The sequence below is a fragment of the Musca domestica genome, unplaced genomic scaffold (genome assembly GCF_030504385.1).
Source record: "Musca domestica strain aabys unplaced genomic scaffold, Musca_domestica.polishedcontigs.V.1.1 25, whole genome shotgun sequence".
Taxonomy (NCBI): Eukaryota; Metazoa; Arthropoda; class Insecta; order Diptera; family Muscidae; genus Musca; species Musca domestica.
In genome coordinates, this window is record NW_026712277.1 from 211,437 (window position 1) to 231,190 (window position 19,754).

General features: G+C 35.6%; 1 protein-coding gene across 10 annotated transcripts in view; it reads left to right on the forward strand.

Annotated features, from left to right (window-relative positions):
* Positions 1 to 19,754, forward strand: part of LOC131802848 (dystrobrevin beta-like) — a 48,872-nt gene that overhangs the window by 14,437 nt on the left and 14,681 nt on the right. For all 10 annotated transcript variants that reach the window (XM_059123523.1, XM_059123527.1, XM_059123528.1 and 7 more), the window contains 2 exons: positions 17,846 to 18,304; positions 18,374 to 19,209. In XM_059123523.1, the coding sequence (XP_058979506.1) occupies positions 17,881 to 18,304; positions 18,374 to 19,209 (1,260 nt within the window). In that variant the 5' untranslated portion in view covers positions 17,846 to 17,880. The remainder of the gene's footprint in view (positions 1 to 17,845; positions 18,305 to 18,373; positions 19,210 to 19,754) is intronic.

The window sequence follows — 19,754 nt, forward strand, 5'->3', positions numbered from 1 at the left end:
TGAATCCGCCAATCGTTGTAGATTCTGGGTGATGGATTCATCCGACGTTGGTGGAAGCCAAGCCGAGTGTGTGCCTGCGTGCCTGCGTCCGACTTTTGATCTAGAATTGTAATAATCAAGATGTTGCGATGTGTGGGTTGCAGCGGACTAATAACAAAGTTGTCTGGCATATGTTTTTGTTTTTGTTTTCGATTTCGTTTTTATACCCTACACCACAAGGTGGTCAGGGTATTATGTCTTTGTGCATTTGTTTGTAACAGGCAGAAAGAAACGAGATAGACCCATAGTTCCTTTTGATGATCTCCATAGAATCGCATTCTGAGTCGATTTATGCATGTCCGTCCGTCCGTCTGTCCGTCTGTCCATGTATTTTTGTAAACAAAGTACAGGTCGCATTTATTGCCCGATCCAGATGAAATTTTGCAAAGATCTTTTGTTTGGCCCAAGGACGAACGGAGATAATCGGTCAAAATTTAGATATAGCTCCCATATATATCTTCGTCCGATTTGCCTTTTATTGTGCACCAAACGTGTAATATCAGCCCGAAGTGTATGGAATTTTGCATATACACCCAAATTAGGCCTGAAAATATGTGTGCCAAATTTGATCGAAATCGGTTCAGATATAGCTATAGCTCCCATATATATTGTTCATCCGATTTGTTATTTTTGTCCACCGCCGCCGTAATATGCACTATGCAACAACAATATTTGGGGAAATATATCAAATACAGCTCAGAAATACAGTTGCTAAATTTTATCGAGATCGGTTCAGATTTGGATATAGCTCCCATATATAACTTCGTCCGATTTACCATTTATTGTGCACCAAACGTCTAATATTTGTCCAAATGGGATGGAATGGAATGGCACATACGACCGAATTGAGTCTAGAAGCTAGTATGTCAAATTTGGTGAAGATCGGTTCAGATATAGCTATAGCTTCCATATATATTATTCATCCGATTTGTTATATTTGTTACCCACAACCGTAATATGCACTCCGTTACAACGATATTCAGGGAAATATATCAAATACAGCTCAGAAATATCTTTGCCAAATTTTATCGAGATCGGTTCAGATTTGGATATAGTTCCCATATATATTTTTATCCGATTTCAAATTAATTTCGCATCAAATGAGCAATACATGTCCGAATTTAAAAGATACAAATGCTTCGGCATATTTAGTCCTTTGAATTTTAAATTATAATTATAATCCTAGCGTGTATGATTGAATTCTCCCATAAAAACTTTTAATTATTAAGTGGAGCTCAACTAAATTAGCAAAGTGGTGTAGGGTATCATAAAATCGGCCCGCCCGACTTTAGGACTTTCTTTACTGGTTTTGTTTTCGTTTTTTTCTTCTCATTTCGTTATCGGTCTTTAATCTTATCTTGGATTGGATACTATTTGTGTTTGTATTTTTGTATTTTTATGTAATGCAATAGAAACATGTGTAAACTTTAGCCTATTTAGCCCACTCAACAAATAAAGCCAGGCAGCCAGCAACAACAACGATTTTATTTATATTTTGTTGGAAGATATTTTTTGCATAAACTATCATGTTTTTTGTTTGTTTTTTTTTTTTCTATAAATATTGAAAATGTTATTATTATTGTTGTTGTTGTTATTTTTGCTTTGATTGTTTATATATGTCTGTCCATTGCCATGATAGCCAGCTTGGTCAACATGATGACATGTGCCATCATCAGTATAATGGACATTTTGCAATGCATCTCCATCTCCATCATCGGCATCAGCATAGGCATTAGCATCCCCCCACCAGCTCTGCCGGACGTTAATCGATTTGACGCGTCGTCCGCTGCATGTTTTGGAATCTCGACATTGTTGAATGAAAATAAATGTTTATCGTTGCTAATAATAGAAATGGTGGTGGTGGTGGCGTTGGACCTCACGCTGCCATGCAAAACTAGTTATTACGCACATTATTTAACGCATACACTGAGCAAAAAAATTTAAAAAAAATTAGAACTGGAAGAAAACCAAGGTCTTTATTTTCAAAAAAATATATGATTCCAAAAACTGCTCCGGCAGTCTTTGAGGCCACTGAAAGGTCTTCATACCTTAACCAAAATAATAAAATTTAAAAAAAAATTGAAAATATATTTTAAAAAAATATTTTGTTCAAAGGAATCCAACAAACTGAAATACCGTTCAAATTGGCGCCCAACGTTTTGCTCTACTAAATGAAAACTAAAAAGACGTTCGATTAACATTGATACATATTTCTAGGATTTTGTTTCGATTTTTTATTAAATAATTCAAAATGGCGCCCAACGTTGGACCCGACTATACACGAACTAATAGCACTCGAAAAAGACACATTAACGCACCTAAAATAGATTGGTTGATTTTAAGTCATTAACTTCATTAGAACATTTTTTTTTTAAATCGGCGCCTGAGTTGCAAGTTCTTGAATTATAATTAGTATCCAAACTTTTTTATTAAATTTAAATTATTTGACACGATATAAAATTAATTAAAAAACAGAAGATTTAATATTGAGTTTTTTTACTTTACTATTTCAAAGGAATTCAACAAATTGGCGCCCAACGTTGAGCCAGCTAAATATGAAACTGTAGCATTCGTAAATGTCTCCTAAAGGCTCGTACAATAAATATTAATTGATTTTAGAATCAAAAACTTCGTTAGAACAATTTAAAAAAAAAATTGGCGCCCAACGTGTACATGTTTAAACGTGCATCAAATATTGCTTAAATTTAAATAATTTGAGCCGATATTTATCATCATCCATTAAAATTCATGAATTAAAAATCATTAAGAGCATATTAATTTTGATTTTTACTTCGCTATTTAAAAAAAAATAACAAATTGGCGCCCAACGTTGGGCCCGATTAACAATAAGAACTAATAACATTCGAAAACGACACCTTAAGGCGCCTTACATTTGTTTTTGTTAAATTTTGGGTCTCCAGTTTCGTTCAATCAATTTTCAAAAATTCCACAAACTGAGAATTAGACAAAAAAAATTAGAACTTATAACATCCGATGATACCCTAAGACGCCTAAAAATATATTGCTTGATTTTTAGTCCCCAAATTCGCTAAAACAATTTAAAAAAAAATTATTGACAGCATTGAAATTTAGATTTTAATTTCACTATTTCAAAAAAAAAAAAAAAAAAAATCAACCAATCGGAGCCCAACGTTAGGCCGACAAATAATAAGAACTAATAACATCCGGAAATGACACCGTAGGTCTCGCGAAATATTTATTTGTTAAATTTTGGGTCTTCAACCTTGTTTGTTTGTAATTATAATTTAAAATTCAAAGGACTAAATATGCCGAAGCATTTGTATCTTTTAAATTCGGACTTGTATTGCCCATTTGGTGCACAAATAATTTGAAATCAGATAAAGATATATATGGGAGCTATATCCAAATCTGAACCGATCTTGATAAAATTTGGCAAAGATATTTCTGACCTGTATTTGATATATTTACCTGAATATCGTTGTTACGAAGTGCATATTATGGCTGTGGGTAACAAATATAAAAAATCGGATGAACTTCATATATGGGAGCTATAGCTATATCTGAACCGATCTTCACCAAATTTGACATACTAGATTCTACACTCAATTCGGTCGTAAGTGCCAAATTCCATACGATTTGGACAAATATTAGACGTTTGGTGCACAATAAAAGGTAAATCGGACGAAGTTATATAGGGGAGCTCAATCCAAATCTGCAACGATCTCGATAAAATTTGGCGAATACATTTCTGAGCTGTATTTCATATATTTCCCTGAATATCGTTGGTACGGAGTGCATATTACGGCTGTGGGTAACAAATATAACAAATCGGATGAACTTTATATATGGGAGCTATAGCTATATCTGAACCGATCTTCACCAAATTTGACATACTAGCTTCTACACTCAATTCGGTCGTAAGTGCCAAATTCCATTCCATTTGGGAAAATATTAGAAGTTTGGTGCACAAAAAAGGCTAAATCGAACGAAGTTATATATGGGAGCTATATCCAAATCTGAACCGATCTCGATAAAATTTCGTAAATGTATTTCTGAGCTGCATTTGATATATTTCTCCAAATCTTATTGTTACGGAGTGCATATTACGGCTGTGGAGGACAAAAATAACAAATCGGATGAACAATACATATGACAGCTATAGCTATATCTGAACCGATTTCGATCAAATTTGGCATACTTATTTTCAGGCCTAATTTGGCTGTATGTGCAAAATTCCATACTATTCGGGCAGATATTACACCTTTGGTGCACAATAAAAGGTAAATCGGACGAAGTTATATATGGGAGCTATATCCAAATCTGAACCGATCTCGATAAAATTTAGCAAATGTATTTCTGAGCTGTATTTGATATATTTCTCCAAATATTGTTGTTACGGAGTGTATATTACGGCTGCGGAGGACAAAAATAACAAATCGGATGAACAATACATATGACAGCTATAGCTATATCTGAACCGATTTCGATCAAATTTGGCATACTTATTTTTAGGTCTAATTAGGTTGTATGTGCTAAATTCCATACTATTTGGGCAGATATTACACGTTTGGTGCACAATAAAAGGCAAATCGGACGAAGATATATATGGGAGCTATATCTAAATTTTGACCGATTATCTCCAATTTCAATAGGGTTCGTCCTTGGGCCAAACAAATGATTTGTGCAAAATTTCATCTGGATAAGGCAATAAATGCGAACTGTACTTTGTTTACAAAAATACATGGGCAGACGGACGGACAGGCAGACGGACGGACGGACGGACATGCATAAATCGACTCAGAATGTGATTCTATGCAGATCATCAAAAGGAACTATGGATATATCTCGTTTCCTTTTGCCTGTTACAAACAAATGCACAAAGACATAATACCCTGACCACCTTGTGGTGTAGGGTATAAAAATGAGAAGATTTTTTACTTTTCAAGAAGAAGAAGATTTTTTACTATTTCAAAGGAATTCAACAAATTGGCGCCCAACATTGAGTCCAGCTAAATATGAAACTGTAGCATTCGTAAATGACTCCTAAAGGCTCGTACAATAAATATTAATTGATTTTAGAATCAAAAACTTCGTTAGAACAATTTTAAAAAATTTGGCGCCCAACGTGCACATGTTTAAACGTGCACCAAATATTGCTTAAATTTAAATAATTTGAGCCGATATTTATCATCATCCATTAAAATTCATGAATTAAAAATCATTAAGAGCATATTAATTTTGATTTTTACTTCACTATTTAAAAAAAAATTAACAAATTGGCGCCCAACGTTGGGCCCGATTAACAATAAGAACTAATAACATTCGAAAACGACACCTTAAGGCGCCTTACATTTGTTTTTGTTAAATTTTGGGTCTCCAGTTTCGTTCAATCAATTTTCAAAAATTCCACAAACTGAGAATTAGACAAAAAAAATTAGAACTTATAACATCCGATGATACCCTAAGACGCCTAAAAATATATTGCTTGATTTTTAGTCCCCAAATTCGCTAAAACAATTTAAAAAAAAATTATTGACAGCATTGAAATTTAGATTTTAATTTCACTATTTCAAAAAAAAAAAAAAATCAACCAATCGGAGCCCAACGTTAGGCCGACAAATAATAAGAACTAATAACATCCGGAAATGACACCGTAGGTCTCGCGAAATATTTATTTGTTAAATTTTGGGTCTTCAACCTTGTTAAACAAATTTTCAAAAATTCAACAATCATACACGCTATGATTATAATTATAATTTAAATTTCAAAGGACTAAATATGCCGAAGCATTTGTATCTTTTAAATTCGGATTGCCCATTTGGTGCAAAATTAATTTGAAATCAGATAAAGATATATATGGGAGCTATATCCAAATCTGAACCGATCTCGATAAAATTTGGCAAAGACATTTCTAAGCTGTATTTGATATATTTCCCTGAATATCGTTGTTACGAAGTGCATATTACGGCTGTGGGTAACAAATATAACAAATCGGATGAACAATATATATGGGAGCTATAGCTATATCTGAACCGATCTTCACGAAATTTGACATACTAGCTTCTACACTCAATTCGGTCGTAAGTGCCAAATTCCATTCGATTTGGACAAATATTAGACGTTTGGTGCACAATAAAATGTAAATCGGACGAAGTTATATATGGGAGCTATATCCAAATCTGAACCAATTTCGCTAAAGCTTAGCAAATGTATTTCTGAGCTGTATTTGATATATTTTTTCAAATCTTGTTGTTACGGAGTGCATATTACGGCTGCGGAGGGCAAAAATAACAAATCGGATAAAAAATATATATGGGAGCTATAGCTATATCTGAACCGATTTCGATCAAATTTGGCATACTTATTTTTAGGTCTAATTAGGTTGTATGTGCTAAATTCCATACTATTCGGGCAGATATTACACGTTTGGTGCACAATAAAAGGCAAATCGGACGAAGATATATATGGGAGCTATATCTAAATTTTGACCGATTATCTCCAATTTCAATAGGGTTCGTCCTTGAGCCAAACAAATGATTTGTGCAAAATTTCATCTGGATAAGGCAATAAATGCGAACTGTACTTTGTTTACAAAAATACATGGGCAGACGGACGGACGGACAGGCAGACGGACGGACGGACGGACGGACATGCATAAATCAACTCAGAATGTGATTCTATGCAGATCATCAAAATGAACTATGGATCTATCTCGTTTCCTTTTGCCTGTTACAAACAAATGCACAAAGACATAATACCCTGACCACTGTGTGGTGTAGGGTATAAAAAATGAGAAGATTTTTTACTTTACTATTTCAAAGGAATTCCAGAAATTGGCGCCCAACGTTGAGCCCAGCTAAATATGAAACTGTAGCATTCATAAATGACTCCTAAAGGCTCGTACAATAAATATTAATGGATTTTAGAATCAAAAATTTCGTTAGAACAATTTTAAAAAATTTGGCGCCCAACGTGCACATGTTTAAACGTGCACCAAATATTGCTTAAATTTAAATAACTTGCGACGATATTAACATCATTCATTAAAAATTATACAGAGCGTATTAACTTAGATTTTTACTTCACATTAAAAAATAACTAATTGGCCACCAAAGTTGGGCCCGACTAATAATAAGAACTAATAACATTCGAAAACGACACCTTAAGGCGCCTTACATTTGTTTTTGTTAAATTTTGGGTCTCCAAATTCGTTAAATTAATTTTCAAAAATTCCACTAACTGGCGCCCAACGTTGGGCTCGATCAAATTAGAACTTTTAACATCCGATGATGACTTCTCTTTGGCGCCTAAAATATGTATTGATTGATTTGTAGTCCCCAACTTCGCTAAAGTAATTTTCAAAATTTGGCGCCCAACGTTGGACTGTTCGAATTGCATTATTATCTTCCAAAATGCGTCTTCAATTATGGAATTAATATCGACGAACAATTATTCAATTGTAATTGAAATTCTAGTGAAATACCAGAACTAAAAAAATTGTCGGGAATAATTTCAATAAAACAAACCCCACGTTGGGCGCCAAATTGTGAAACTTGTGTAAATGATGAGTGATAAATTAGAATTGAATTTTTTTCGATAAAATAGTAAAATTCGTCAAAAGAAATATTCATTGGAAATATATATTCATTTAAAAATAGCCCCATGTTGGGCGCCAAGTTCGGACACTTTTTTAATAATGATTGATCCCTATAATATTTACCAAACTAGAATATACATTATTCCGATTCATAAAAAAAATATTCTTTTGGAATATATATTTCAAATAAGACACGTTGGGCGCCACATTTTGAAATTTTGTAAATAATAACTGATCCCCGGATAATTATTAAATTGGAATTGGAATACTTCAATAAAATAGTAAAATTCGCGAAAAAAAATTTTGATTGGAAATATATTCATTTAAAACTAGCCCCAAGTTGGGCGCCAAGTTCGGACACTTTTTTTAATAATGATTAATCCCCCTAATAATTATCAAACAAGAATTAACATTATTCCAATTATATGGTAAAATTAAAAAAAAATGTTTTTGGGGGTATATTTTAATAGAACTAAGTCCACGTTGGGCGCCAAATTTTGAAATTTTGTAAAAAATGAGAGATCCACGGATAGTTAATAAATTGGCATTGAAATTATTTTGATTTCGAAATTTTAATAAAAATAAATCCACGTTTGGGCGCCAAATTCTTACACTTTTGCATACAAAAATTTATTCAAGAAATTGATAAATAATTAGTCAAAGCTTCAATGGGAGTTATAATTTCTACGCTATAGGAAAATTCACCAAAAATATCTTTCCATAAATCCAATCCCACGTTGGGCGCCAAATTGTGAAATATCCTTAAATAAAGATAGATTCCAGAAATTGAAAAAATAATTAGTCCATGCTTCATTTAACCCCGAAAAAAACCAAAAAACCGCGACGACGCCATGTTGGAAGCCAATTTCAGACTTATACAATATACTTATACAAAATAAGTTATATATTTTGGAATATTTTTATATAAAACTTATTAATCTTAAAAGAAATTTGTTTCGGCGTGATTAGAAGCTACACAATATGTTTCTCTAGGGCCCTAACAATATTGGAATTCGAGCTATGTAAAGTTATAGGGAGTGTCAATTATTCCAAAATTGTCTTTTTTTTTCTGTCTTTCTGAAACCTGTGTCCTCCAAGAACTTCTAGGAGAAAATAAAAAAACCTCAAGGGTTGTGGCCTCCCAAAAAACGGTGGCTTAAGAGATTTCAGCTTTACTAGAGCGGCGTGATTGCCCTAATTAGGGTTATCGCCGCAAACACACCAGCTGTTCATTTGGTTGTATTCTTTTTCAATTTTGCAAATTATATGCAAACTTAGTTGTCACTTTGAACCGCACGACACCTTCCACACCATCTTCTACATCCTACACCTCTTCCATAGGAAAATACTTATAGAGTGGGGGAGGGGCGACAGAGATATGCTTGCATATATTTACACAGCTTTTTACATGTTCGGTTTCCGAAAGTAGACCAAAACCTCCAGCTCAAATGTAAATCGCATTATATTTTATGCAATTGACATATATTTTTCTCTCTATGAGTGTGTGTGGGTTTGTGCATTTGTTTGTTGGGGCTTCTCAAGTATTTTTCAATCAAAAAGAAAAATGATTTCTAAGTATTGTGCAAACATAGGTGCTGGAGGTGTGGAAGTGGTGAAGATGGCACTGGTCAGCTGGTTGTTTGCCATGAAAAGTGACAAAAACATTTTTAAATTTTATGGGTCATATTTTTTTAATGGTGTTATATGATTTTGCTACGATTTTGCAACATTTTTCATGGAATGCTGGGAAAGGAAATATTTGATGGGAAAGTGGCGCTCAACGTAAAATGTTCGAAAACAATACATTTTGGCTTGAGACATGGCCTAATTGTATTATAGCGAGGAGTATATTCAGAATATTTATAACCCATGTTTCAAAAGGAGTAATTTAAGGGTAAGAAAAAAATGTTAGAATTTGGCGCCCAACGTGGGTCTGATTAAATAATATCTAATATCACAATATATTGATTAAAAACATAACAAGACCTGAATACCTCTTAAATTTTCATGACCTCTTACTCTCTGGTTTGGCCATTCAACTTTTTTCATGGAATTCGGGGAATGGAAATATTTGATCGGAATTTGGCGCCCAACGAAAAAGTGTGAAAACCAATACATATATTTTTGAGACTTGGCTTAACTGTGTGAGTACTTTCGGGATATATATATAACCTATCTTTCAAAAGGAGTAATTTAAGGTAAAGAAAAAAATGTTAGAAATTGGCGCCCAACGTGAGTCTGTTTAAATATTATTTGATATCCCAATATATTGATTAGGTTTGAGGATTTTTTTTGTTTCACAAAGCACAAAAGGACCTTTTCCATGAGATGTGCCAATTCCGAATGGAATCGCATGTTAATTTCCCGTTTTGAAACCTTCAAAATGTTGATCCCTTGTTGGGGAGGTACCAGAACAATTGGTCCGATTTCTACCATCTTTATAACAGATCTTGTGTTGATGAAAAAATTAAGTTGTGACAAGTCTAAATGAAATCGGGTGTTAATGAGCTTCAAAATGTTGACCTTTTGTGGGAGAGGTACCAGAAGGAATGGTAGGATCTCTACCATCTTTATAACTGATCTTGTGTTGATGGAAATATTTAGATGTGCCAAAACTGAATGGAATCGGATATTAATTTTGTATTTTATATGCTTCATGGATACTCAATATTTTGACCCTTTGTGGGGGAGGTACCTAAAGGAGTAGACCGATATATTCCATCTTCACACCAGACCTTGGGCTAATAAAAATATTGTGATGTGTGTAATTGGGAGACAATCAGACACTTACATCACATTTTATAAGAGTTATAATTATTCAAAATTTTGACCCTTTGTGGGGGAGGTACTTGTTGGAATGGTCCGATATTGTCCATTTTCGCACCTGATCTAGAACTGATGCAAATATTACGATTTGCAAAGTTGAAGCAAAATCGCATTATCGTTTCTCTTTCTGTGCAGTAAATTATTTTCTTTGAAAATGTTGACATTTTGTGGGGCAGGTACCAAAAGGAGTGGACCGATATTGCCCATCTTAGAACTCGATCGAAGTCTGACAATAATATTACGATGTACCAAGTTTGGATCAATTCGGATAGTATCTTCGAGAGTTATTGTGCGCAGTAGCCAGACATACGAACGGACGTACGGACGGACATCGCTAGATCGTCTCCAAATGTCCTGAAACGGATTTGATCCAAAGAGATTTCAATAGAAGTAACATCACGTTGGGCGCCAAATTCTGAAAATGTTTGTTGATAATAATTAATTCTTGAAATTGATAGATCTTAGTCCCCCAACATAACTGAAATCAAATGTCACCATCTCTAATCAAATGGAATGAAAAATTGGCGCCCAACGTGAACCCCCAGGGAGAGCTTATGGCATCCAAATAGTTCAATAAGATATAATTTTCTTTTGCTATAGTCCAACTTCCAAAAATGGCCGTCGATTAGAAAAATTAAAAAATATGGCGCCCAACGTGGGTCAGTTTTAGTTAAAATCAAGTATTCCCAATTGGAATTGGAATTATTCCCAACCTCTACAGAAGAACCTGAATTAAAAATTTCGAAAAATTTCGTTGGGAACAGAATTCAATAAGACTAACACCACATTGGGCGCCAAATTGTGAAGCTTTTGTAAATAAATTAAATATCCACGACCTCTTACTTCCAGCTTTGCCAAATTGTGACGCTTTTGTAAATAAATTAAATTTCCATGACATCTTACTTCCTGCTTCGAGGTTACTCTCAAACAACTCCGGCTCCATATTCGGTGACATTATGTCTGCTATCAACAAAAGTTAGCCATTATTTCTAGGATTGTTGACGGCGATCAAAATTAGAGATAAGCAAATATTGCCAAAATGGTGGCCGTCGTTTTGGAAAGTTACAGAATATGGCGCCCAACGTGGGTCAGTTTTAGTCAAAAAACAGTATTCCCTAATAATTATTTAATTGGACTTGAAATTATTTCCAACTTTAAAAAAAAACTGAATTACGAAATTTCGTTTGGAACAGATTTCAATAAAAGTAGCACCACATTGGGCGCCAAATTGTGAAACTTTTGTAAATAAATTAAATTTCCATGACCTCTTATTTCCAGTTTTGTTTTTGTCTTGCTACAATCTAACTTCCAAAAGTGGCCGTCTTTTAGGAAAATTAAAAAATATGGCGCCCAACGTGGGTCAGTATTCCCTAATAATTATTCAATTCGAATTAAATTATTGCAAACCTCAATTAAAAAATTTCGTTTTGAAAACATTTCAATAAAACTAACACCACATTGGGCGCCAATTTGTGAAACTTTTGTAAATAAATTAAATTTCCATGACCTCTTATTTCCTGCTTCGAACTTTCATTCAAACAACTCGGTGACATTGTGTCTGTTATCAACAAAAGTTAGCCATTACTTCTAGGATTCTTGACGCCCAACAAAATTAGAGATGAGAAAATATTGCCAAAACCATAATTTGAGCAATAAAATTTATGCAGAATTTTTTGTCAAGATATTCTTCGAAGTTAATTATTATTAGGCAGGCTCCCCCTAGCTTGCTCATTAACAATAAACATTTAGTAGTACTAAGTAACTTATCACAGAATAACAGTTGACCCAAAAAAAAGAGAAGAAAAAAATATGTCTCATTCCCAGCTACTTCAAAGCATGAAAGTAGGTTCATCAAGTATGGGTGTGTGTTGGGGGAAGGTGCCTTCAAATGCATGCTTTCCAGATAATAGATGCCTCATTTCTTGCCTTCTTTTTCTTCATCTTCTCTAATAGGTCTGGCATTTTTAAACTATATTTATCCAGAAATTGGGTTGATGTTGTATCCACTTGCCCCCATCTTCTTCACCCGCTTCTCCTCCATCTTCTAGACTTTCCGGACAACTTCATTACAACAATGTGAGAAATGTTGTGAAAAGTCAGCAGATAAACAAAGAAAAAAAAATGAAAGAACCAGAGAAGAAAAAAAACTGAAGAAAATTTTGCTGTTTCTTTGGCTTGGTCTGTTTTGTTGGAATCTACCAATTTCATGCTTTACCAGCGTAATGAGATGTATGAAGAAGAAGAAGAACGATGAAAACCAAAGACAATGCATTTCTAATTAGGTTCCCCGATTAATCGGAGAGAGCGAGATGGGGGAAAACAGAAACTAAAAATGTTGAAGAAAAGTAGCAACAAAAAAAAAAAAATAGTTCAAGAAGTTATTGATTGCTGGGTGAGAAAATGTCCTGGTTAGACGGGGTTAGGAGAAGGAAGGTGTTTTACCATTTGTGGTAGAAATTTAAATATGGCGCCCAACGTAATGGTCAAGTAAATTAAAGTAAAACAGTATCAATAGGTTTTGTCGACAGATGTATACCCCGACCTTCTTTATAAAAGATCTTGTTTTGGTAGAAATACTGAGATGTGCCAAGTTTGAATGGAATAGGATTTAATTTTATGAGTTTCATGGATATTCAAAATATTGACTCCTTGTGGGGGAGGTACCAGAAGAAGTGGACCGATATGTTCCATCTTTACCCCAGACCATGGGTTAATAAAAATATTGTGACTTGTGTGATTTCGGAATCTTACATAAGAGTTACAATTATTCAAAATTTTTACCATTTGTGGGGGAGGTACTTGATGGAGTGGTCCGATATTGTCCATTTTCGCATCAGACCTAGTAGTAATGCAAATATAAAAAAAAATATCCGAGTAAAAGAAAATTAGAAATGTTGAGATTGATATCAGGTTTTGTTTAAACTATCCCACGTTGGGCGCCACATTTTATAGATTGTCTAGACGATGATCAGTATCAAACATAAAACCGATTTATCGATTCAGTGACGATCAGAGCATTTTCTGATGTCGTCATCTCTATAATAAGTAGTGCGTTCTCGTTGGGCGCCACTTTGAAAAAAAAAAAACAGTAAAATAATTAAAATTTTTGTGATGTCAAGCTTAATAAGCGAATATAATACATTTTCGGTGATATTAGTTCTCATTAAAATCTAACTCGTGCTGGGCGCCAAATACTAAAACATTTTTGTAGAACTGGCCTTCATTGGGCGTCACATTTTAAAGATAGTCGTCAAGAATGTAAGATAGATGGTTATCGATACCAAACTTTAAGCGATTTATTGGCTCAGCTATTTCTGATGTCACCATCTTTTAGTAGGAAGTCCATCCACGTTGGGCGCCAATTTCTCATACTAAAGATTAATTACTTTTATTTTCCATCACCCCTGAGCCCAGAAAGTATCATTCTTAGCCTTTCGTCACAGTGTCAAATTTAAGCTGCCCTGCATTGGGCGCCATTTTTGTAAAAAAAACAGTTTTTATTTCGTTGTCCGTATTGGAGTGCAAATCCTATTTTTTCCATCACCCTCGAATCTCACAGACATCATTTGTTCAACTTTCTTGACATTGTTCAAGCAGAGCTGTCCTACTTTGGGCGTCATCTTTAACGAAAAATGAAAAAGACTTTTGCTTTCATTTTTAGGAAGCCTATCCATGTTGGGCGCCAATTTCTGACATTTAAGATTAATTCATTTTATTTTATTTATCCATGTTGGGCGCCAATTTCTGACATTTAAGATTAATTCATTTTATTTAATTCATTTTATTCAATTTAAGCTGCCCTACATTGGGCGCCATTTTTATGAAAAAAAAAACAGTTTTTATTTCGTTGTCCGTATTGGAGTGCAAAACCTATTTTTTCCATCACCCTCGAATCCCACAGACATTTTTTGTTCAACTTTCTTGACATTGTTTAAGCAGAGCTGTCCTACTTTGGACGTCATCTTTAACGAAAAATGAAAAAGACTTTTACTTTCATTTTTAGAAACTTATCCATGTTGGGTGTCAATTTCTGACATTAAAGATTAATTCATTTTATTTTCAACCACCCCTGAATCCGGAAACCTTTCGTCACAATGTTTAATTTAAGCAGCCCTACATTGGGCGCCATTTTTATGAAAAAGCGCTTAGATGTTCTTATCCATATTAAAGTGTAAATAATTTTTTTCTTCCATCACCCTTGAAGCCAAGAAACATCATATGTTCAACTTTCTTGATGTTGTTCAAGCAGAGCTGTCCCACATCGGACATCATATTTAACGAAAAATGAAAAAAACATTTTACTTTCATTTTTTAGGAAGTCTATCCACATTGGGCGCTAATTTCTCATTTTAAAGATTAATTCACCCCTGAGCCCAGATAATGTCATTCTAAGCCTTTCGTCACAGTGTCAAATTAAAGCTGCCCTACGTTGGGCGCCATTCTTATGAAAAGCGCGTTCATGTCGTTCTCCGTATTTAAGTGTAAATCATATTTTTTCCATCGCCATTAAAGCCCAGAAACACCATTCGTTTAACTTTCCTGAGGTTGTCCCAGCAAAGCTGTCCCACTTTGGACGGCATTTTTTTAATGAAAAACACCTTTGCTTTCATTTTCTATATCATAAATCACATCATCACCCCCGGGGGCCAAGAAATATGATTTATTAACCTTTCTTCACATTGTTCCAGTGGTTACCTACGTTGGGCGCCATCTTTAATGTGACATCCCCTTTACCTTCATTTCGTTTTCATAAAATAATTTTTTTCAGTCACACTTTGAGTCCAGAAACATTATTCATTCTTCACATTTTTTAAATGTTTGTGCCCCATCTTGGACGCCATCTGTACTAAAAAACACGATTATAATTTTTTCCCATTATTCCTAAGCCCAGAAATACAATTTTTTAAGCTTTTCTTCACAAAGGCCAAATATTGGTGGCATTCCACGTTGGGCGCCATTTTCGATTATAAATGTCTTTACTTTAATTTCGCAAATCATTTAATTTTTCATCATTCGGACGTCCAAAAATATAATTTTTGTTACTCTTTTTCGTAACGACTAAGCGGTTTTGTCACACGTTGGGCGGCATAGTAACAAGAAAATCGTATCACACCTGAGCCTAGAAATACAATTTTTCAGCGTATTTTTACAATGTCCAAGTTGGAGTGTCCCATGTTGGGCGCCATCTTAAATTATAAACGTCTTTACTTTAATTTTAAAAATCTTTTTATTCTCAATCATTCCTGACGACCTATCCTCACAATGGTGATATTGCCACACATCAGGAGCCATTTTTAACGAAAATCACCTTTACTTTCACTTTTCCATATTGGGCGCCATCTTCAATTCTAAATGTCTTTACTTTAATTTCGCAAATCATTTCATTTTCCATCATCCAAACGTCCAGAAATATAATTTTTGTTATCTCTTTTCATAATGACTAAGCGGTGTTTCCCCACGTTGGGCGCCACGGTAATAAGAAAATCATATCACACCTGAGCCCAGAGATACAATTTTTTTCGGCGTATTTTTGCATTGTTCAATTTGGTTGCCCCACGTTGGGCGCCATCTTAAATTATAATCGTATTTACTTTAATTTCGTAAATATTCTTGTTTTCTATTATCCCCGAAGTCCTATCCTCACAATGGTGATGTTTCCCACTTAGGGCGCCATCTTTAATAAAAATCACCTTTACTTTCATGTTTTTTATATTGGGCGCCATCTTCAATTATAAATGTGTTTACTTTAATTTCGCAAATCTATTCATTCTCCATAATCCTGACGTCCAGAAATATAATTTTTGTTATCTCTTTAAATAGTGACTAAGCGGATTTCCCCACGTTGGGCGCCACATTAACAAGTAAATCATATTTTTCCAACACACCTGAGCCTAGAAAAAATATTTTTCATATTTTCGCAATGTCCAAGCTGGAGTGCCCCTCGTTGGGCGCCATTATATATTATATACGTCTTTACTTTAATATCGTAAATCTTCTTATTTTCCATTCCATCCCTGACGTCCTATCCTCACAATGGTGATATTGCCCCTACGTCGGCATCTTCGATGAAAATCACCTTTACTTTCACTTTTCCATATTGGGCGCCATCTTCAATTCTAAATGTCTTTACTTAAATTTCGCAAATTTTTTAATTTTCCATCATCTGGACGTCCAGAAATACAAAAAAAAATTACCTCTTTTCATAAAGACTAAGCGGTGTTTCCCCACATTAACAAGTAAATCATATTTTTCCAACACACCTGAGCCCAGAAATACCATTTTTTGACGTATTTTTGCATTGTTCAATTTGGGTGCCCCACGTTGGGCGCCATCTTAAATTATAGACGTCTTTGCTTTAATTTCGTAATTTTTTTATTCTCCATCATCCCTGACGTCCTATCCTCACATTAGGGATGTTGCCCCACTTTGGGCGCCATATTTAAAAAAATCATCTTTACTTTCATTTTCCATATTGGGCGCCATCTTCAATTCTAAATGCCTTTACTTTCATTTCGCAAATCATTTAATTTTCCATCATCCGGACGTCCAGAAATATAATTTTTGTTACCTCTTTCCATAAAGACTAAGCTATTCTTCCCCACGTTGGACGCCAGATTAACAAATAAATGATATATTCTTGTATTTTCTTAAATTATAAACGCCTTTGCTTTAATTTCTTAAAAACTCTTATTTTCCATTCCACCTTTGACGTCCTATCCTCACAATGGTGATATTGCCCCTACGTCGGGCGCCATCTTCGATGAAAATCACCTTTACTTTCATTTCGCTCGTTTCCATATTAAAGCGTAAATCATCTTTTTCCCAATCACCGTTTATTTTTAGCTAAAATGATTCCCCTCCCTTTGTGCCAATCTGTTTCAGACACCCTTGCTCCCTCCCCTCAACTGTTCTACTTTTATTTCTGCCGTGAGTTTTGTGGTTGTTGTTGTTGTTCGTGTATTATTTCCCAATATGATATTTTGCTTTGTACTACTTTGTTTTTCTTATATTGAGAAAAAATAACAACAAAGTTAATAGAAACATTTGTTGGTTGGTTTATTGTTGTTGTTGTTGTTTTTTGTCGATTTTGTCCTTTACTCAGTCTGGCTGTGATAAAAGGAAACAATATTTGCAAGGCTCCAGTCATGAGTCAGTCGTCGGTGACACACAAATAAACAAATTTCCGCAAAAATACCCCGAGCAGGGTGTGAGTGTGTTTGGGCTGGTTGCAGAGGAGGGGGTAAGAAAACATGTCAACATTACATAAAACTTCCGTAAATATAAGGACATGTTAAGGACTATAGATGGTGGAAACACACAACAGAAACGCTTTTAGCTTTCTTCTATCGAAGCGGAGGAGAAAAACCTTTCATTGTTTTCCATTTTCTTCCTCCATTTCAGCTCCCCGTTACTTACCTACTTAATTGCCAGCCAAAATGATGGAGCTGGAACCACGGGTGGCACTGTTGCAAGACTTACGTTTGCAAACATTCGATTCAATACGATTCGCCTCATATCGTACCGCCTCAAAGCTGCGCTACATCCAGAAATCCACAAATCTCCATCTGGTGGACATATGGAATGTGATAGAGGCCTTCCGGGAGAATGGCCTCAACACACTCGAGCCCCAAAGCGATGTTAGTGTGGCCCGCCTTGAGACACTGGTTTCATCCCTTTATCACAATCTCAATAAACGACTGCCAACAGCACAACAGGTTCCTGTCGACTCCAAGGCCGGGTTGTTACTTAATTGGTTGTTAGCCGCCTATACCACCGACAATTCGGGCAAGATACGGGTATTCTCCATTAAAGTGGCCCTGGCCACAATGTGTTCCGGCAAACTGGTGGACAAACTAAGATGTAAGTATGTCGGCTGTATCCTCCAAAAAACGGAAACTAATCATCCATCCATCCATCTATCCATTACAGACATCTTTTCTCAGATCTCAGACGGTGCTGGCCAATTGGTCAGCTGGAAATTGGCAGAATTCCTGAAAGAGGTGCTCGCCCTGCCCGCAGCCGTATACGAATCGCCCACATTCCACTATACCGATGGCCTGGAAGAGCAAATATTCCCCTCAGAGAACAAGATCACGGTCAACGATTTCATGGCAACACTTATGTCTGAGCCAGGACCGTCGTGCCTGGTCTGGCTGCCGCTTTTGCATCGCTTGGCCACGGTAGAAACAATTGTGCATCCCACCATCTGTTCTGTCTGTCACAAGGAAAACTTTACCGGCTTTCGTTATCGTTGTCAGCGGTGTCACGCCTACCAATTGTGCCAGGAGTGCTTTTGGCACGGCAAGACATCGTTGAACCATCAAAACGATCACGAGGTCAAAGAGTACTCAAGCTATAAGTCGCCCAGCAAACAGATTGGCCATTCGTTGCGCAAGAGTTTCCGATGTGTGCCGGAGAAGACAAGTCAAGTGTTGCCACGATTTCCCGAACAGCCCGAGAAGACATTGAATCTATCGCATATTGTGCCGCCATCGCCATTGCCGTCGCATAATGGTTTCGGAGATCCCTCACTGTTGCATGGCCTGGGTGGTCCAGGTATACCAGGCGGAGGAGGAGGTATTGGTGGTCTTCTGTTTGATCGTTCCAGTACCCTCGATTCGAGAGCCACGGGTCGTAGTGTTGATAGTGCCAATGGAGGTGGGGGTACATCGTCGACATCGCGTGTGGCAGCCGCCTCGGCCAACGATGAGGAGCATCGTTTAATTGCCCGTTATGCTGCGCGTTTGGCTCAAGAGAATCGTGCTGTAAGTTAAGAGAAAATATGCATCGAATTGCATTTTTTCGAACTATATCATCGCAGCAGGGGGAAATTAAGGATATTCCAAGGATTGTGATTCATAGCACTTTGATACCAGAGAGCGGGGATGTCGTTAAATGGGAGATTTTTTGAAGATCGTCTGGGGCCACAAAACAAAGTTAATTTTTTAACGCCTTCTAAGACCTTCTAAGTTCAGAAAACGAGGATCTTTTTTAAAAATTTCAACCTCTTTAAGACGCCAGACCTCTTTAAGACCATAAAACCCCTCTCAAGGGTTTTATATTTCCAGAAAGCTAGAGCTATTATCAGCTATTTAGGCCCTTCAAGACATTTTTAAAACCGAAAATCGTGGATTTTAAAGGCTTTTTCGAAGTCTCTTCTGAACCAAAAATGTGGATTTTTAAAGCATTTTTCCAGGCTTCTTTAAGTGTAGAAATAGAAGATTTTTCAAAGACCTTTACAAGGCCTCTTTTGGACCAGATATCGAGGATTTTTATATTTTATAGATCTCTTCTCTCCAGATCCCTTTAA